The sequence below is a fragment of the Terrapene carolina genome, unplaced genomic scaffold (assembly GCF_002925995.2).
Source record: "Terrapene carolina triunguis isolate 2854851 unplaced genomic scaffold, T_m_triunguis-2.0 Scaffold198, whole genome shotgun sequence".
Classification (NCBI taxonomy): domain Eukaryota; kingdom Metazoa; phylum Chordata; order Testudines; family Emydidae; genus Terrapene; species Terrapene triunguis.
This window is the reverse complement of record NW_020664549.1, coordinates 3,417,693-3,438,833: the sequence shown is the minus strand read 5'-3', so window position 1 is coordinate 3,438,833 and position 21,141 is coordinate 3,417,693. Positions and strand designations below refer to the sequence as shown.

General features: G+C 44.2%; 2 protein-coding genes across 2 annotated transcripts; one reads left to right on the top strand and one right to left on the bottom strand.

Moving 5' to 3' along the window:
* The first annotated feature begins 977 nt into the window (after positions 1–977).
* LOC112118409 (acidic mammalian chitinase-like) lies at positions 978–10,776 on the top strand. The gene is made up of 11 exons (XM_024216698.3): positions 978–1,004; positions 1,580–1,635; positions 2,065–2,094; positions 4,693–4,894; positions 6,001–6,057; positions 7,704–7,869; positions 8,141–8,265; positions 8,726–8,849; positions 8,998–9,180; positions 9,639–9,755; positions 10,546–10,776. The coding sequence occupies exons 2-11, from the start codon at positions 1,620–1,622 to the stop codon at positions 10,678–10,680; spliced, it is 1,155 nt and encodes a 384-aa protein (XP_024072466.1). The 5' UTR covers positions 978–1,004; positions 1,580–1,619; the 3' UTR covers positions 10,681–10,776.
* A 4,088-nt stretch (positions 10,777–14,864) lies between these two features.
* On the bottom strand, positions 14,865–20,677 carry LOC112118410 (protein pitchfork). Its single transcript, XM_024216699.1, has 6 exons — positions 20,653–20,677; positions 20,050–20,192; positions 19,365–19,463; positions 17,963–18,096; positions 15,723–15,840; positions 14,865–14,944 (listed from the first exon to the last, which is right to left on the bottom strand). The coding sequence occupies exons 1-6, from the start codon at positions 20,675–20,677 to the stop codon at positions 14,876–14,878; spliced, it is 588 nt and encodes a 195-aa protein (XP_024072467.1). The 3' UTR covers positions 14,865–14,875.
* Positions 20,678–21,141: the final 464 nt, after the last annotated feature.

Here is a 21,141-nt window from a genome sequence, read left to right as displayed (position 1 = left end):
CATATCCTTCTTCTCATCCATGAATTTTATTCTTGGTGAAGCAGAGGAAGAAATAGTTGAGAGGGGTGAGATACAATCATACTGTACAAAGGTGTGCGTTTAGAACATGACGTGGAACACAGTGGCAACATTAGAGGGATCTCGGACAAGATCAGGGAGCTGGAGGTATTGGTCTATGAGAGAAGATTAAGCGAGCTAAACAATGTCTACTGCAGGTTGGCTCTCCAGTGTTTAAAAGGAGGAGCGTACCAGCCTACAAACATTTGAAAGGTGTAAACCTTGAGGGAGGAGTGGAATGATTTAATGATGGGTTATGCTAGGAGCAGTGGGACAAAATGAAGAAAGGGAAGATGAATATCAGGACAAACTTCATGCCACTCTACTTCTGTAAATGAAAGGAGGCAGATAATTAGTAACTGGGGCACTTAACTAGCAAGTAGCAAGACATATGGTTCCATTCTGCCTCTCTTTCTCTGTCTTGTCTGTTTATACAGTAGTTTCCAGGGCAGCAATTGGCTCTTACTATGCGCCCAGCACAATGGGTTAAGCCTTTAGCTGTTATGGTAATATTTAATAAAGTGCAAACTAATGGCGCCATGGTACATTTCACCATGTTCTATGATGCCTGGCGAGCGCTCTATGCTCTTTCTAGCTGCCTTATGCAATGTAAAAGCTGTGGAGGAGTGAGTGGGCCGCTGACTGGCCTGGTAAATGGGGTAATATTGATTGGAACTGCTGCTCTTACCTAAGCTGGTGACTGTTTTAGAACAAGTTTTACCAGCTGCCTTTTTATGGTGCAATTCTGTTATGGTTATTTCCTGAAAACATTGGTCTGAGCCTGGGGTTTATGAGGGAAAAATTCAGGAAGTGGGGAGTTAACAGATGCAAGCTCAGTGTGTATATTTGTATGGGAGTGGATAACCTTCCTGTCTATATAATAGCCAGAGGCAGGCGGCAGAAAGCAGCAGATCGCTGCCCTGGGTTACGCTGCAGGAATTTGCCAGGTCAGTGGTTGTATGCAGGGCATATCAAGGAGGGGTTCATTTCATTTTAGCTTTGTTTTGTGAGTTGCATTGTAAGTTGTGGCAACGGATCTAAGTTGGGGATACAGGAGACTCTGGAAAGGTAACTTAAAATGCATGGTTTATTTTATAGGTTTGGTTTTAAAAAGATTTTTTGCCAAGTGCATTGAGAAAGTCCACGTATGTTTCTGATAACGGCACATTATACACTTTTATGTGTGCATAGATGCTGCAGTTATTCCGATGTGTTTTTAAACTATTGTTAGCAGAGCACTAATATTTGTTCTTTCCTGTTTCAGTCCTGTCTGCACTAGGACCACGTTCTAAAATTTTACTCCATTGTTATGTCCAGTTCAGCTCCAACAGTGGGGACAACATTGGGAACAGTTGCACTGGGGATCACTGGAATTTCAGCTGCTGGGTCACCTAGACTTATACAGTATTGAGAAGAGTTGTATGAAACACGGGCAGCTGCCTGGAACCCTGTCTACCCAGCAACTTCCATTGTTGCTCCCATGTTTCCTATACACGTCTTTTTTTTTTTTTCCCATTTATAGATAATTCCTGAAGCCAAAATCTGAAGCTGAGGTGGGGAAGATGCTGCTATGGGCTGGTGAGTAAATCTGATCCCCTCCCAATGACATTTGAACCATTACAGTTTGGGGAATCCTTGCCTAGAAATTGAAAGGTGCAGATGAGACTCAAACAAATCTATAGCCTTTCTAACACTGTGTTATGCGGGAGGTCAGACTAGATTTTCTAATGGCCCCTTCTAGCCTTCAAAATCTATGAAACAGCAGCATCCTACATGGGGACGTTTCAGAACAGACTTTACTCTAATGAATTTTGGCTACCTTATGCTTAATTGGTAAGATTCACCCATGTGCAGAAGGCCTATGCAGCACTTTGAGGGCACGAATGGAGGGTTTAAATGGTGCTGGCCCCTCTGCGCAGGAATTAATTTCACCCTAAGTGAATGGGTGCCAAGAGTACAAAGTACCAGATTGACTTTTTTTCTAATGCATTTTCATTTGGTTTGCAGGCTTGGCCATTCTTGTGCAGTTGCAACTGGGTAAGAATGTCTTGTTCCCTGTTTGGGTGTCTGGGGGCCGATAATATAAATAGAAATAATGGGTCAAATCCCCAAGTCCCTGTTCAGTTTTCACCCATTCCTAATACAGGCAAAACTGTCACTGAAGTTCATGAGAATTTTGCCTAAGTAAAGACTGATGACATGATTCTCTTTTCCCAATGGTGCAACTCCATTGCCTTCAAAGGAGCTACCCGTGATTTACACCAGCGCGAGAGTAAAATCAGGCGCTGAATATGGACTTTAGGACTGGCAAAAGATGAGAAAGTGTTACATGGTCTTGACAAGGGGTGGGGAAGCTTTAAAATAACCTGATGTTCCCACATGGAACGCACGTATGTATAACTTAGGGCAATTGGTGTATGCTTTACATAGGGTTACCATCCGTCCGTATTTCCCGGGACATGTCCGGCTTTTACGTCTCTAAATAGCCGTCTGGGAGGAATTGGTAATAAAGTTAAAATGTCTGGGTTTTTTTTCTCCCTCGCCTCCCTCCCTCCCTTCCATGCAGAGTGCTGCTGCTGATTGGGCGGCTTGGCCGATTGAGCCGCTCCCATTGGCCTCCAGCAGCCAGAGCCCTCCCCTGCTCCCCCCTCCCTCTGTCTGCAGCCCTGTGTAACACACAAACCGACCCACCGGGCAGCGTGTTTTGCAAACACGTGGAGCCAGAATGGTAAGGGGCGTCTGGGGGGGGGCAGTCAGGGAGCGGGGGAGTGTTGGATGGGTCCCCGGCCTCCACCTGCCACCCCCCCCCATGCGTCCCTCCCGTGGGGCCCCCCCAGGGCCGGCTCTAGGCACCAGCAAAGCAAGCAGGTGCTTGGGGTGGCAAATTTGCAGGGGCACAAGAATCCAGCATGGGAGCTGAGAACCAACAGGGAGCCCTGGGAGCTGTAGTTCCTTGGTTAGCTCCCTGCCTATAGAGCCAGCCCTGGAGCAGGGAAAGAACTACATTTCCCAGCATTCCCTCGGCTGCAATTAACAGGAAAGGGAGGGCGAAGGAATGTAGAACTGAAACCTCATGATGCAGCTTGCTGGAAATGGTAGGAACAGAGCCAGCTCTAGATTTTTTTGCCGCCCCCCCACCTCAGGCCTGGGCTCCCCCTGCACTCCTGTGTTGCCCCAGCCCTGGACTCTCCCCCGCCCACACCCCCTGCTGCCCCAGCTCTGGCCCCCACCTGCACCCCCCTGCTGCCCCAGCCCTGGGTTTCCCCCCACCCGCACCCCCTGCCGCCCCAGCTCTGGCCCCCACTTGCACCTCCTGCTGCCCCAGCCCTGGGCTCTCCCCCAAAGAAAGAATTGGGTGGACTAAATGGACATTGCACCTCTCTATCTGAAGCCTAGCAAGGCAGGTACGTGGATTCCACTAGAATTTAAAATGAAAAGTAAGGGAGGGGAGGCTCTACTAGACTGGGCAGCTTTAGATACAGTACCAGGCACGTAGGAGGATTTACACTTCTGAGCCATGGAAGCAGAAATTGACTTTTCTTTTCCAGATTTAGCTAATATTCAGAAAGGGAATACAGCACCTGCCTTCCAGATTTGAACACCCTCAAAATTCAGGAGTTTTCAAGCTCAATTTGGGCAGCTGTTACTTCATTTCTCCCAGATCAAATATACTGATCCACTGTAACTTGCTGTAGGAAAAAGTAGAATAAATTGAGCAAGAAATGCTTTCCAGTGGTTATTAGGACTGGAATTGCTATTTTCAACAGCCATTGCTTTTTTATTATTATTATTATTTTTAAGTTTAATTTTATTTGTTTAAAAGGAAGACAGTGATATTGCATTGGCAAATTCCCCATAGAAACGAAGAATGGAACAAAAGAATAATAAAGGCACCTCAACTTTTCCTCATTTATGTAGGACAGTCTTATTATATACATCCAGATAGCCTTCAATCACACAAGCTGAAAATTGTTCCACTTTACTGCAGTTCTGTAACCATATGGGAACCAATCCTGTCTGTGTTCTGTGCACATCCAAAATTCCTGCTGAATGACCTGCCCTGGGAGCGAGTTACCAGTGATCCAGAGCTGGGGCGGCAGGAGGGTGCAGTGGGGGGGCAGCCAAAATTTTTTTTTGCTTGGGGCAACAAGAAACCTAGAGCCGGCCCTGATTGTCTGCTATGAACTGGGAAGCAAGAGAACCATGCACAAGCACTGATGGGAATCTGGAGTACTGACTCCATTTATAGTTTGGTGCTTAGTAGCCAAGGAATGTTGGGCCAGATTTTTAAAGTATTTAAGCCAGTGCCTAAAGATGTAGAGAGGTGTCTGACTTCCTGGGAGTTGGGTGCTTTGGAGCTTTTGAAAATCTTACTAGGCACTTAAATATCTTTAAAAATCTCCCCCCTCCCCCCAACGTAGGGATTTCAACGTTACAGTCCTGAGACATCAGTCGTTAATACAGTGTATACAGATGAGATCATGGCTCACAAATTCTAACCAGTTGATTGTGTAGCCATGCCATGTTTTTGGGGTGGCTGTCAGCCCATGAGATCACTAGATTTATCCCACCTATGATGTATTATTAACGCCACTGGTACAACTGTTTGCTCTTTTTTTTTTTTTTTTTAACCAGGCTCTGCCTACAAACTTGTGTGCTACTTTACTAACTGGTCTCAGTACAGGCCAGAACCTGCCAAGTACACTCCAGAAAATGTGGACCCATTCCTGTGTACCCACCTGATCTATGCTTTTGCTGGGATGGATAACCATAAGATCACCACTGTGGAATGGAATGATGAAACCTTCTATAGGCAGTTCAATGCCCTAAAGGAGAAGTAAGTAACGTCTAATGTGTAGAGGATTTTAAAAACTAGTTCATTTAAAGGTGACCTATATATGATTAACATGGGGTTTTGTGCCCCTTTTTGCTTCCTTGTGTTTCAAGTTTTTTTTTTCCTGCTTGTTTTTTATTCTTAGAAATAACCAGGATGTCAAAATCATATTTTCCCTTAGTTTTTAGTTGAAGGACTTTTGGGTGACTCAGAAATGTGGATTGGGAAATGGGTTTGTAAAATCCTTTTTTTTAAAAGAGCATTTAGTTAAACAGCTGTTAGTAAAAACAAACCAAATCCAGACTTTTATACAGTCTGAGTACAAATCATTTCCCCTAACAATTGAAAAATTAATCTTCCCTGATATCTTTCATGTTATAACCCTGCTCGTTCACCGGCTGTCCACAGAGTTTCCTAGGATAGACAAGGTCTGAATTTATAATATAAAGAACAATCAGGGCCCCAACAACCAAGAAAAAACAAACAAAACCAGTCAAAATGTAAACCTTTCCCAAGAGTTTTGGTCTTTGTTCATCAACAAGTAGCAAAACAGGAAATAAACGGGTTGTTTTCTTTATAGTTCACTTGATAATTGTTGTTTAAAATTCTGCTTAAGGCAGGTTTAGATTATTCTGGTTGCCTCATCATACCGTGAAGATACACAGTAAACAGAGAGGGGTTTGCTCTGCAAAATTTAGAGCTGGGTTTGCATTGCAACCCTCCCCAACACCAAAGAGGTGTACAAATCAGGAGTTCCAGAAAGACCCTTATGATACTCAGATCCAGACTTCAACCCCTCAGAAATTTTTGAGGGGCTTTTTGAGTTTCAGGCCTTTGTTCAAACCCATCTCTAGATGTGTCAGTGTTGAATCTGTGAATCCAAATCAATTTCATGCCAGTAGACTTCAGTGTCATGAGCAAAGGATAATGGGCAAGGTTCTGACCTCAGTCAGAGGGGTGTAAACCTGGAGTAACTCCACTAAGGAGGTGTGAATAGAGAAAATTGTTTAAAAACTGCCAATAGATTTAAAAAATAAATAAATTAATATCATCTTTATATATTTTGTTCACTTAATCTTTTCGCCCCAATACTTTTTCCTGCTTTCTAGAAATAAGAAACTTGTCACACTCCTGGCTGTTGGAGGTGGAAGCTTTGGTACCCAAAAGTAAGAACTTTTCCCTTCATTTTTTAAGATGGTGGTGGTGACAGCAAGGAAGAGGGTCCTATATCCCTTTAACAGTTGTGTTGATTGTTAATGAAGACAGTGGCAATCAAAATGAGAAAGTATAACGCACAATATGGGATAGAGGACAAGGGGAACAGTAGTAATAACAATAATAATAATGCTTAGTTCATCAGAAAATTTCAAAACGTTTTACAAAGGAGGTCAGTATCATTATTCCCATTGTACAGATGGGGAAACTGAGGCACAGAACCATGAAGTGACTTGCTTAAGGTCACACAACAGAGCAATGGCAGAGTCAGGAAAAGAACCCAGCTCTTCTGAGTCCCAATCCAGTGCTTTATCCATAAGAGCATGTAATTTCTTACTGCATGAAGAGGAAGGGTGATTGGCTGGACAGAACATTGGGCTGGGCCTCAGGAGATTTGGGTTCTATTCCTAGCTCCGCCACTGACCTGCTACGTGATCTTGGGCAAGTCACGTCCCTCTCTATGCCTCAGTTTCCCTTAATACCCTTGGTCTGTCTTGTCTATTTGGATTGTAAATTCTTTGGGGCAATGACTGACTTTTACTATGTGTTTATACAGTGCCCAGTACAATGGAGCACCAGTCTTGAGCCTCTAGATGCTACTGCAACACAAATAATAATAATAATTATTCTGAAGTCTAGATAATGGGATATATTTGGACTTGGCAGAATTTGATATATTTTTTAAAATAATTTTGATGGATAACATCAATGTTTATTTTTAAGAATTTTTAAATATTTTTATCTATTTAAAATTTCAGAGTTGCATGAAATTATGGGGGGGAGGGTCAGACAATTATTTAATGACAGTAGATGCTGAAATTCAAAATGTTAAAGCTTTATTAACTCTTAAAGCACAAATTGCCAACATCACATGTCCTTATATCAACAAGTCATACCTGTTTGGACTATTCATTGGTTAGTACATTTGTAACAAACCTAATTCAGAAGTCCAAATCACTGGATTTTGACTCTAAGAAGTTCTCAGGCAGCATTTTCCTTACTTGGTCTAGCTGTAAATTTTGATTATTATTGCTGGAAACATTTTTTCATCAATTTGTGTGTGTGTGTGTGGTGAAATCGTAAGAATGGCCGTACTGGGTCAGACCAATGGTCCATCTAGCCCAGTATCCTGTCTCCCACCTGTGACCAGTGCCAAATGCTTCAGAGGGAATGAACAGAACAGGGCAATTATTGAGTGATCCATCTCTTGGTGTCTAGTACCAGCTTCTGGCATTCAGAGATTTAGGGACACACAGAGCATGGGATTGTTAGATGATGAAAAGAGGAGGGTAATGTTGCAATGATATGGAGGAGGAAGAGATGAAGGAAAAAGGGTTAGAGAAGAGAAATCTGATTACAAAAACAATAATAAAAAGCATTGGGCATCAGCAGAGAGATAAGGCTGTCGAGATAATAGATGATATGATGGAAACTATGGGCCAGGTCCTCAGCTGGCGGAAAACAACATAACGCCATTGAAGTCAGTGGAGCTACCTTGATTTACACCAACTCAGGATCTGGCTGTCTGGAAAGACTGGAGGACTAAAAGTGGGTGGGGCTAATAATGCAATCGTCAAACAAAAATTATTTCTTCCAGATTTACTGCCATGGTTTCCTCACCTGCTAATCGTAAAACATTCATCAATTCAGTGATTGATTTTCTCCGCAAGTATAAGTTTGATGGGCTAGATCTTGACTGGGAATATCCTGGTTCCAGGGGAAGCCCTCCAGAGGACAAGCATCGCTTCACCATTTTGGTTCAGGTACAGGAGTACTGTCGAGAGTCTGATCCAAAGCTCATCAAAGTCATTGAAATGTTTTAGCCAATTGCTGACGTGTAGCCCTGTAACTTATCAGTTGTGCCTGAAAAGTGCTTGTTTTGACATGAGATAAAGGGTGATCACAGACAACATTAGGGGTATTCAAATTATTTGCAGATGTTTGCAAATTTAAAAAAAGGCCTAATTCCCATGAGATGGTTCTTTATCTCAAGTGAACAAGACTGACCGTTGCTCTTTTTTTTTATACTTGTAGGAAATGGTAGCAGCTTTTGTTGAAGAAGGACAAAGAACAGGACGTGCAAGGCTGTTGGTTTCAGCAGCTGTGTCTTCCAGTAAGGACACCATAGATGCTGGATATGAAGTTGCTGCTCTGGGGAGGTAAGTCAAAATGATTTCTGCAAGGTGGCTAGTAAGAACATAAGAAAAAGGCTGTGCACTGTAGGGTCCATTGGCTTGATTTTACATTTACTAATACAGTCCCAGTAGATGTCATTCGGTAATAATCCTGAAGGTTTGTCTGTCTTGCTCTTCTTTCCTATCCACATTAAAGAATAATCCAATGAAATCAACCCCAGGGTTAATTTGGATCCTAGTCAATTTTATCCAAACCACCAAAGTTTGGGAGTTTGGATGAAAGGTTTCAGTTTAGGCCCCTCTCTACATCAAATGGTATAATCCAATATCTAAGGATGATCCTGAAGGACTTGCTGTCTTTATCACAACCTAGCTTGTCCTGTACTTCTTTAGTCTGGGTGTTCTTAAGCCCTTCAAAGTGAAGAGGTCTTAGTCTTTTAGGAAATTGATTCCTTACTGTGGCATTTGTTTTGTTTGTATTTAGGAGTCTCGATTTTATCAATGTGATGACCTACGACTTCCATGGAAGTTGGGCGTCTGTTACAGGACACAACAGCCCCTTGCACAAGGGCTCGGATGACTATGACAAAGTTCCCTTCTACAACTGTGTAAGAAAACAAATAACAATACAGGGCTAGATCCAAGGACCATTAAAGTCAATAGGAATCTTTCCACCAACTTCAATGGATCAGGCCCAGGGTTGGGTATTTGTCTGGGGTAAAAGTCATGTCACTGTGAAGGGTTTTCTCCCTACAGGAATATGCTATGAAATACTGGCAGGACAATGGTGCCCCAGCTGAGAAACTCATTATGGGATTCCCAACGTACGGACGAACTTTCAAGCTTTCTACTACGAATACTGGGGTTGGTGCTCCGGCTTCCGGGGGTGGATCTCCTGGGGCCTATACCCGTGAAGCTGGCATCTTGGCTTACTTTGAGGTAAGCATTTCAAGCAAGTTATATCTATTGCTGGTTCTTCCATGGCCCCAATTACCGTAGTGTCTGAGCGCCTATCTTTAATGTATTTGTCCTCCTGACCACCCCGTGAGGCAGGGCAGGGATATTATCCCTCTTTTACAGATTGGAAACTGAAGCACAGAGAGATTTGCCCAAGGTCACACCGGGGAGTCTGTGGTGGAGCAGAGACTTGAACCTGGGTCCCAAGCCAGTGAGCTAACCACTGTACCATCCTTCCTCCCTACAAGATTTATAGAGCAAATTTGCTTTTTTATTTTATACTTTTCTTGTATGCGACAGACATTTGTTGTAATGGACAGGACTATAGATTGTTTAAAAGTAATCTCTGCCCCGCCCCCCAACTTTCTGTTTAAACTAAATTGTGTCCTCATATGTAGTGAATCTGGCTCACTGGCTGTTAATGACTTTCATTTACACAGGTTTGCACATTCTTAAAAGGAGCCACCACCAGATGGATTGAAGCGCAGAAGGTCCCATATGCCTTCAAAGACAGAGAGTGGGTCGGATATGACAATGAGAGGAGCTTTGAGATCAAGGTGGGTTCTTGTCATCTTCATGAGACCCTCATTAGAGAGCCTTGGAAACAGGAACATAAGTGTCCCTTAGTAGATGAGACAATGCCAACTTCCGGGCAAAGGCAGGGGCCAAGTCCTCAGATGATGTAAATCAGTGTGGCCCCCTAGAATTCAGTGGAATGAGGTCAATCTACACCAGCTGGGGATGTTGTCCTCTGAGCAGACCTTGTTAGGAATGGAGTGGTAGGGCTCACGAGGAAGAAGACAGAGAGCTCAAGTGGAGACATTACGTTTCTTCCTAAAGTTTATATAATTGAAATTGCACTAAAATACTATAGAAACCTCTATGGAGAAATGAATTTCTGCACTGGCAAGGCCTGCACTGTGATTGGTTAGACAGGCACAACTGGAAATAACAGGAGCTTAGAGTAAGTTTCACCTGTTCTTAACAATCCCAGGTGGCTCCACCACACAAGGATGATCCTGCATATATTCCACTGAAGTCTGCTCGGTACATTCTTGCTGCACTGGGCACATATGGCTGGTGTGCTGCACACTGGGGCCTTTTCGTTTATGACTGTCAATGTATTTGCATGGGCCACTTTATTGCCTAGCAGATACTATGCTTCCTCTGAAACAATTTCTGGTTATCTGGTATCAATGGAGACAAAGTTAGAGATGGAAAATACCTCCTAGAGGTCATCTGAGCCACCCCCCTCCCAATTCAATGTTGTTCCGTAAGGCACATTACTACATGCCAGTTTTAAATAGCAGTGGACGTTGCACATAGCTGTCTGTTCTTTTTCTGCAGACACAGTTCCTGAAGGAGAAGCGCTACGGAGGAGCCATGGTTTGGGTTCTTGGCATGGATGACTTCACTGGCTCTTTCTGTGGTGCAGGAGCCAACCCTCTTGTAGGGAAGCTGAAGGCTCTCCTTGGAAACTGAGAGCCAAATCATTGGACAAGGAAGGAGCCTAGCAGGGAGGGAAACATCAAATTTATTGTCCAGGGACCTGATCCAATGTCCACTGAAGTCAAGGGGCGTTTTTCTATTGAGTTTAATGGGGGTTGGATCAGGCCCTAGTTGCAGAAACGACTAAAATCTGTTTTTCCTAATCTGCTTTTTTTGGATTCAGACACCTGTAAATAAATCTTGTGCTGACAAAGCTGCCACTGTGTACCAGGATGCAAGGGCCAAGCCGACATTCTGGCTGTGGAGCAGAAGTTACTGCATTCATTCTGGTCCTTCAGACCCGTTCCATATGCTGCCATAGTCTATGTATGAACCTTCTAATTATGTATGCAATATACCAAGAGAGACCTAGCTCCAAGCCCCTTTGTCCCCAAACCTCCAAACTCTGGTGAAATTCAACATCTAGATCTAGCCCATATCTCTGTAGTGGGTCAAACTAAAACTATCAACAGCCCAGAAATTTGGGGTATCCAGAGGTGGGACCAGAAAGAGTTCAGATCCAGGCTTTCAGTAGATCACGTAGCCTGGCTATCCCATTTCAGTACTGCATTGATTCTGAATTTTGGGGTTGCATAAAATATGCTGTGCACGTTTTGCTTTGGAACCCTGATTTAATGTGTCTCAAAATGCTGTAGCATTCCTATAGTAAGCACTCTTGGAGTCCCCTCGGTTCTAAATAAATGCAACCAAAAGCAAGACAATATTGCCTCATTCATGAGAGTGATTTGCTTTGTGTTTGCGGCACCGTATGAATTCCCTTCAGTTGTCCTTCCAACACCACAAAGATGAGCTATTTTACGATTTCATCAACGCCTATTGTAGGGTGTCTTGCACCTTCCTCTGAAGCACTTGCTGTACCGGCCATTGTTGGGGACAGGATATTGGACTAGACGGGCCATTGCTCGTGTCCGACTTTCACTTCCCAGGTCAGCAGGCAGCCCCTTGCAGATTGCCACCCCAAGCACCTGCTTGGAATGCTGGTGCCTGGAGCCGGCCCTGCTCCCAGTGGCTGGCTAGCTCTTCTCCAGTGAATTCTTCCATCTTTTTCTAAAGCAAGTTCAAGCGCACAAGAGGGAACCTGGGCCTTTCAGATAACAGCATTTGCACAGTGGTGGCACGGTGTCTGCGCCAAGGAGGAGTGGTTGATAGAGCAGGTACGGGAGAGTCCAGTGGCTGTAGAGATTGGGCCATATGTAATCTCAAGGTAACTGTTTTCCATTCCTGTGAAGGTCACTTGCATTAGTTCTTGGCATCTTGTGCATTATGGTAATACTGTATTGATCGCCCCTCTATAGAAAACCTTCAGCTCTTTCTTATATAACTTGCTCAGGTACACATGTTCAGTACAAGCAAAGCAAGAGGCAGATGGGGTACCGTTGCTTTGGGGCCCACACATCCCATACAAGTTCTGCAACTCACGGATCAGCTGTATATCCCTCTCCAGTGGTAGGCAAAAGGGGAGTGACAAAATCACCAGTCGATACCTACTTTAGCAGCAGAACTGGAGTGGGAGGAAAATGAGGGCTTGATACCATCTTTCTGGCTATGTGGGGGCAATGTGTCAGGCTGTGTTTTGATGATATTTGTCTGTTATGTCTTATGTGATGTTTCTGTCACTGGTCAATTTATTATTATTATTATTTATTTTATTACTCTGATTTATAGAACCGACCAGTTTTTTTTTCAATTTTCAAAATTAAATTCAAAGAGTCTTCATGTGGCACTTATGTTCCAAAGATGAAATTTACCCCTGTCCAGAGGGCCAGCACCAAATAAGCCCTCTCTTTGGGGGCCTAAATGGGGTGCATATGGCTCGGCACAAAGGGAACGTTGAAGGTGATGACAATGGTGAAAGAGACACTTGTGTACCATATGCAATTCTGATGACAGATGAAGATGATGGCAGAGACAATGAAAGGGAGACTGACTTGGGCTGTGAAGGCAGGGAGCTGCATTTACAAAAGAGGTGACCAGGAAAATAGACAGAGGAATCGCTGCTGATGAATAGTAGGGTTGGGAGTCAAAGTGAGGATGGTTTTCCAGCCTAACTAAGAAATCCGTTCTTCCCAGGTTCACTACCATGGTGGCCACAGTCACTAGCCGCAAAACTTTCATCGACTCCGTCATTGGGTACCTCCGTCAGTATGGGTTTGATGGGATCGACCTGGGCTTTGAACATGTTTTAGGGGCTGCCCCCCCGAGGACAAGCATCACTTCACCATCTTGGTCCAGGTGAGATGCCAGTGTTTGTGCCTAACACAATGGGGCTCTGCTTGGCAAGTGGCCCTTGAGTGAGGTAAATATTTAATAATAATAATAATAATGTCATAAATCCCAAGGGTTCTGAGGAAAGATTAAAGCTAAAAGAGTGTGTAATTTTAATTCCACAAGTCCTAAAGAAATCTAACACACTAAAATAAATCAATCTAACCCTCTGGAAAGCTTCCTCCGTTGAGAGAATATCTGAAAGATTTTATGTAGCTGACTTGGTACGTTCACTAGCTGAGTTTTTTCCCTATGAGTGTGAAGGCTCTCAGTAATGTGACCTGTGCACAAACTTCCAGGTGAATTCCTGTAACTTTACTGAAGAGTAGCAATCCCATGAATGTTGTACTGCAGCTGTTGCACAAACGAAAATGCACTGAAGTCCGTGGCTTCCGAATAAATGTATGAAAACAATATAGTGACCGGCATAATGGGACTTCCCACACTATGCACAAACATTACCTCCTTGCCCCTGATTTCCTAGAATGAATTTAGATAAATTATGCTATCAAGAAAAAACTACGCATTTCTGAGTGTGATGTTGTAATAAGAGGAAGCAGAGTTACTATGAGGACTGATAACAGTTTGCTTAAGAAATATCAGCAACTGCCACTAAAGCCTCTGCGTTCGGAGCTATAACCTGCCAGCTTTAGTGTGACAAGGGATTACCCTTGTATTATAATGGTTTCAGAAAATCCCTGCCTGGCATGGAAATTATCTATCCATCGTAGGGTTTTATACTGTTGTCCCTCGTACATCTGAGCACCTTCCATGTAAAATCAGTATCAATAACTAAGTCTCCAATGGACTTTATGGAATTTCTGGCACTTTTCTCTGTCTGGGTAAAAGCTCTGCTTGGGATTGGTTTTTTTTCTATTTTTTTTTTTTGCTAGATTTTATTTATTTCCTTTTGGGGAAGCGGCAGGAGAGCTTGTGACTAGACGGGGGTATCAATGTTGGAGGATCATCCCAGTGGTGGAATTACTAGTTTCAAAATCCATTTATTCTTTGAAAGACTTGCAAGTATGCAAGGAAGTGGGAAGAAAGAATAAAGGAAATGGACAAAAGTGCATCTTCAACCTCTTCCTAACTTTTCCCCCCAAACACATAAATGTCATGAATTCCAGCTTGTACTATAGATATGCCCTGGGGCAGCTTGCATCTCTAGGGTCTTCCAATATGCAGGACATTGCTAAAAAAACAACAACACCACCTTCTATTTTTCATTAACACTAAGCAGAATTTCTAGATCCACAGCCAATGACCTTCTGGCAGCATCTGTCTTCCATTGCAATCTCTGTGAAAGAGCAACAAGTGGTATGGGCCAGAACCTAAAAGGCATTTAGGAGCCTAACTCCTGTTGATTTCAATCTACATGACTAGGAGCCTCAGGCTTATTAGGTGAACATAACCACCTGCTGCTGGCTGGAAACGCAGCACCAACACTATTACTGCCATTCCAAATATAGCCACTGGGCCTGATCCTCCACTACTTTGCTTATTCCTGCACATTCTGATTTGCTAGCCTTTTACACTCACCGTTCACTACTGTCAATCACAGAGCAAGACCCAATAGAGAATCAAACCCATTAGCATCAAAAGCTATACTGTTATTTAAACTCCGCCCACACACACAGAGGAGACATCCACTTTGACACTGGAGCATGTTCTAAACCTGACATTGTTTTTTTTTTTTTTTTTTTTTTTTTTTTAATGAAATGACACCAATTAAACCCTAATGTAAACACTGATTAGTTCTTTATGAAGCAGCCTGATTTTGGAGTCAGAGTAGCATAGCAGAGCATACATAGCATAGCATACACCCCGATTCTTGGTGCCGCTAAAAACAGAACTGAGAAGCTTAACTGGGAAGGAAAAGATACTCTCTGATGGGTAGAACTATTCAGCTGTAGTATAAGCTCAAGTAGGCCAATCGATTCCGATGTTTCCTGAATTCTTTATCTGTAATCAGCTAAAATAGAAATAAATATTGATGGACGTAACAGCTTTTAAAAGTCGAGCACATTGTAAAACAGCGTTGAAAGCAATAGGCAAGTTTAAGAAGCCCCAGTGTGGGTCATGAGTGCGGATTGAACATTGAATCTCTATCACTTGAGTTACAGGACTAACTCTCATTAGCTGCTAGCAGTATTAGCCTCTATGTGGATTAGCATTAGAGGAAACATGAGACATTGCACTAGCATATAATAAAAAAAAAAAAAAATGAAGGTATACCTATCTCAGAACTGGAAGGGACCAGTGAAAGGTCATGGAGTCCAGTCCCCTGCCTTCACTAGCAGGCCCAAGTACTGATTTTGTCCCAGATCCCTAAATGGCCCCCTCAAGGACTGAGCTCACAACCCTGGGTTTAGCAGGCCAATGCTCAAAACACTGAGCTATCCCTCCCCCCTTTATGAGGTTCCTTATGTCCTTAGCCCAGAATTGTCCTGTCCTAGATAACTTACAGTTTACTGTTTCAGTCCTCTCTGCAGACCCATTCTTCATAAATTAGTCCCTGCATGCCCAACTGTAACTTCATTAACAGTCATGTTTCCTTCCCATTGCTTCCAAGCCCCTTGGATTTCTAGCAATTTTCCTCTCTTTCTGTATGTACAGCATGCTGCACAGGGAGAATGACATTCGTCCCTCTGGGTATCCATACGATTTCCTTTGTCTGATGCCTTGATCAACCAAGTCCCATCTCAAGAGTAAAGAATAACTATGTGGATACCTATACATAAATTCCATACCTCTGTTCTCAGAGTCCTCCTCTCTGGCATTGGTACTAAAGACCAATCTGGAGACCCAAACTTCATTGGCCAGGTGATTTTCTTATGTGGCAGCTTGTCTGCTTCATAAGTTCCAGGTCTAAAGGAAGATGAACACAAAATATATCTCATTTCTGCAACTGATTTAGACATGGAGTTTATACTCTGCTGATTTACAAGTGCCACATTGATCCACTGGGAGATGTGTATGATACGGTCTTTGGTTCATCATACTGGGATTCTAAATCTTGGGTAGTCATTACATAAGAACGGCCATACTGGGTCAGACCAAAGATCCATCTAGCTCAGGATCCTGTCTTCTGACAGTGGCCAATGCCAGGTGCTTTAGAGGGAATGAACAGAGCAGGTAATCATCAAGTGATCCGCCCCGTCATCCACTCCCAGCTTCTGGCAAACAGAGGCAAGGGACACCATCCTTGCCCATCCTGGCTAATAGCCATTGATGGACCTATTCTCCATGAACTTATCTAGTTCTTGTTTGAACCCTGTTATAGTCTTGGCCTTCATAACAGCCTCTGGCAAAGAGTTCCACAGGTTAACTGTGCGTTGTGTGAAAAAGTACTTCCTTTTGGTTTTTTTAAACCTTCTGCTTATTAATTTCATTTGGTGACCCCTGGTTCTTGTGTTATGAGGAGTAAATAACATTTCCTTATTTACTTTCTCCACATCAGACATGATTTTATAGACCCCTATCATATCCCCCCTTAGTCATCTCTTTTCCAAGCTGAAAAGTCCCAGTTTTATTAATCTCTCCTCATACGGAAGCCGTTCCATGCCCCTTATCATTTTTGTTACCTTTTTCTGAACCTTTTCCAATTCCAATATATCTTTTTTGAGATGGGGTGACCACATCTGCACGCAGTATTCAAGATGTGGGCATACTATGGATTTATATAGAGGCAATATGATGTTTTCTGTATCCCTTTCTTAATGATTCCCAACATTCTGTTCATTTTTTTTTGACTGCCGCGGATAGATGAGTGGATGTTTTCGGAGAACTATCCACAATGACTCCAAGATCCCTTTCTTGAGTAGAAATAGCTAATTTAGACCCCAACATTTTATATGTATAGTTGGGATTGTTTTCCAATGTGCATTACTTTGCATTTATCAACATTGAATTTCATCTGCCATTTTGTTGCCCAGTCACCCAGTTTTGTGAGATCCTTTTGTAACTCTTCGCAGTCTGCCTGGGACTTAACCATCTTGAGTAGTTTTGGATTATCTGCAAATTTTGCCACCTCACTGTTTACCCTTCTTCCAGATCATTTATGAAATAGATTAGGCATTGCTATTGGGGCAGTCCCTGGTTACATTTCTGCTGTCTGTATTTGACCTCTATGTATTTGATCCAGTCCTTCCACCAGACTCAAGGTACACTGCAAACATGTCAAAAGATGAAAAAAAATGAGAGACCCCTGCAACAAATTCATAGTGGAGAGAGGTTCATGGATGCTGATTTCTAAAGGCATGCTTCTAAACATACCATGTGAAAAGGAGATATGTAAAACAGACAACATAGTGTCTCTCTTTTGCTGTGAATATTTATTGTCTGACTATGATCTAAATAAAGCAACAGAAATCAGACTGTTCCGCTGCAGATTGTGGCTACAACCCACAAAAGCTGACTTTGTCCACTAAAATATATATATGCAATAGCAGCTTTAACTTTAAGCTTTTTCTGTTGCATAGTGTTTCTGTTTCCAGAAGTATTTTTTGGAGATCACCATAACCTTGCTATTTTTTCCAATCTATTGGTGAATATGGGGCAGTTTTTTAATGCTCATGCAAATGAAGAACTTAAGACACTAACTGGAGGCTGATGTAGGTCAGCACTGATGCTGTGCAATTTCCTCTATCATGCTCAGTCAGTGGGCTTTAATGCTAACACGTTTAGCACCCTTGCTATTCGAGCCCTGAGCTTATCTTGAGTGGAGACTCAGTTTCACCAAGTTGTGCCAAAAGATTTTGTGGTTTTGTTCTGTGGTTAAATTGAAATTTACATTCTATTTTATGAAAGCAGGATTTTGGGCCTCATTCTCCACTGCTTTGCTCCTTGTGAGATTTTCAAGATACACAACACAAGGCGGTTCGAGCACGCAGTTGCCTACCTCCCATTTGTGCCTCTGCAATGCTACCCCTTAATGTCTAGGCGGGCTTTTACCTTGCTACTAAAGGAGTGAGAAACAGATTTATGGTACCCAGGGAAAAGCTCTCTATCCAGAGCCTTCTGTGAAAATCGTGATGACTTGACGGAAAATGGGGCGTAGGCAGGCTGGAACTTTCGGTCTTTGCCCCATGCTGATTGGTGTGTTCCAGGGCCAGGAGTCTCAGTCTATTTATAAGGCAGCAGATTAAAAAAGAAAAGAAAAGAAAAAAAAAGTTAGCACCGGGGGCCTGATGCTCATTTAAAGTCTGGCTGCTCTGACGATGTCAAGGGGCCTTAAAGTGATTGTAAATGTAAATGTACGCACACTGCTAAAGCCGTTTAAAGTGATTTGAGTGTAAATAAGAATCAGAACAGGACCCATATATTTTGGGAATTCTGTAATTTTGTTCTGTTTTTGGATTGCTAGAGATGCTTTGGCCAAAAAGCACAAACCTTAAAGCCGGGCAGTTTTCTTGGAGGCATCTATGAAATTTTCCTACTAATCTTATATCGGTATGTGCCCTATCGCTCCTAAAATTATTATCTTCTGGGAGCAATGAAGGGATCTGAAGGTATGTAGGGTATTTCTGTGGAAACCTGCAATTACCGAGCATCCAGAGTTTGGTCTGTGTTTGTCCCTTTAACTGAGCCACTCTATTTCTGAAGTGCCCATCACCATTGTTTCTAGACACCATCTGTAATTCATAAACAGCATCTATTTCTGATAAACATTCTCTTGGTTGAGGAAGGTAAGGACACAGAGCTACTTCAGCAGGTTAAGAAGTTCATGCAATCAAGGGGACAGAAGATTTCCTTGTTTTTGGTTACTTTATCAGCTGTAGAGAGGGGATAGTTGAATAATTTCCCCACACTTCAGCATATCAGAGTAATCTATAATGAAATATATATATGCAACCGAGGGAGAAATTCAACACTGGGCAGAGGATCAGCATAAGATCCATCCATCACTTAATTTCTGTTTCTTAGGTGGAATTTAAGTGGTGAATGGAGCTAGCCTTCAGCACAAGGGTGAATTTCACCCAGAGTGAATAAATTTCTAAACTAGCAATCCTTGTAGAACTCTCTCTTATTTTTATAGAGCTGTGACTAGTAAATGAAAATGTATTTTCTCCCCAAAAAATTTCAGAGACTCCTTTTAAATTTGGGTGAACCAGGGACCAGAATTGCCAAAGAGCTCAGCATCCAATGCGCACCCAGCATGCTCAGTGATTCTGAAAATCGGGCCACTTATTTAGGTGCTTAAATGGAGGGAGGGATGCTTTGGAAAATCTGGTCCTACGTGCTTAATTCTGTCATCAAATATCTGCAGTAGCCAGCAAAGTGAATGGAAATTGGGCATACATATTGCAGGCACTTGTGATGGAATTACAGTGCATTCATTTTTTTAACCACCCACAGCAGCCTTGACGCACAGTAGAGAGTGCTTTCCTTACCTTGCAATCTGGTGGGAAACGTAGGGATGTTCTTGCTCCCAGTACGTAACCTTTGATGCTCTCTGGTTTATGAGTCAAGGCATATACCATGCTACTCCTCTGTATGTAAAAAGCAGAAGCGTGCTTAGTGCCAGTTATGTCGTCATTCACATCAGTTTAAGGTTTAATGCGTTTGAGCAGCTAGAGACCAAATTGTTATTAAAGTCTCTTATCTCAAGAAAAGGCCTTTTTTCAATTTTCACTGTCACAGGTGGGATGGTCTTGTGATTAAAGCAGGAGGCAGGGAATCAGATGTGGATTCAATTCCTGGCTGTGTCACAGCCTCTGTGTGTGACTCAGGGGAAGTCACTTAATTCTTTCTGTGCCTCCGCTGGAAAATGAGGGATAATAATGCCTTCTTTTGTTTCTATTGGGTACAATTTTTTAAAGTGTTTTACTTTCAGTGAGACTTAAGGAGCCTAAGTCACATTTGATTTGAAAATGGGACTTAGACTCCTAAGTCACTTATGTGCTCTTGAAAAAAATTCCCCTTGTCTCTATAGACAGTTTTCCAGGGCCGGGACTGTCTAATTAAATATATGTGCAGCCCCCAGCCCATATGAGCCTCAATCTTGGTTGGTGACACAAGCTGCTACTTCATCCTACTACCCTGGGATGGGAATAGCTCTATTGCAGAACGACTCACCTCTTCATTGTCGTAACTCCCGGGCCCACGATAGGGGTCCCCAAGGATGGGGACCAGCTGGTTCCCCAGTCTGTCTGGGGCATGGTGAAAGGGGAAAATTTTCCTCCTTTGACATGATCCAAACGAGTTTCTCTTCTGTACAGCTACAGATGCAAGAAACAACAAAGATGTAGTTAGAACAAGCAAGTGGGGACCTGCCTCCACTGCATGGGGTGTGATCTGCTCAGCAGTGACGGGGAGCCTGCGCTGGGCATGGCCAGGGGAGGCCCCCGGGAGGTGCCTGGGCTCGGGGCGGGCAGGGGAGGCCATGCTGGGCACTGCCAGGGGAGCCCCCCGGGAATTGCCCAGGGCGGAGGCGGGCAGAGGAGCCCGTGCTGGGCATGGCCAGGGGAGCCCCCCGGGGAGGTGCTGGGGCGGAGGCGGGCAGGGGGAGCCCCCCGGAAGTGGCCGGGCCCGGAGATGGGCAGGGGGAGCCCCCCGGGGAGGTGCCGGGGCGGAGGTGGGCAGGGGAGCCCCCCGGAAGTGGCCGGGCCTGGAGGCGGGCAGGGGAGCCCGCACCCCCCCCCCCACGGAGGTGCCCCGGCTGGACACGGCTCTGCTCACCTGTCAGCTCCCACTCCCAGATCATGCCGCCCGCCCGTGTGTACGGCCCGTTACCATGGACACGGGAGGGGGCGGGGCCCGCGCGAGCCGGCGGGCGGAGAATCCCGGGATCCCCGATCGGCGGGGACCGCGCGCGCCCCCCCCCCCGCGCTCCTGCAAGCGGGCGCCTAATGCCTCCGCTCAGCGGCGCGCTGCAGCCCCAGGGACCGGGGGGCAAGTGGCCGCGGCGCCCTGCTCGCAGCAGATCCGTCCCGCAGGGATGCACCGCAGAGAGCAGATATTTGCAGGCGGAGCCGGGTCATTCATTCTCTGCCAGAGCCGAAAACAACGGCAGCCCCGGCGGAGCCCTGCAGCGCGGGGGCTGCCTGTCCTCGGGGCACTGGTGCAGGTTCTGAGCTGAGGCAAGGCGTGATTCGTGACAGCTGTTTTGTGGCCCCGCGGTCCTGTCGCTAATTGGGTCGCTGCGCTGGTCTGGCGCTCGCAGTGAGG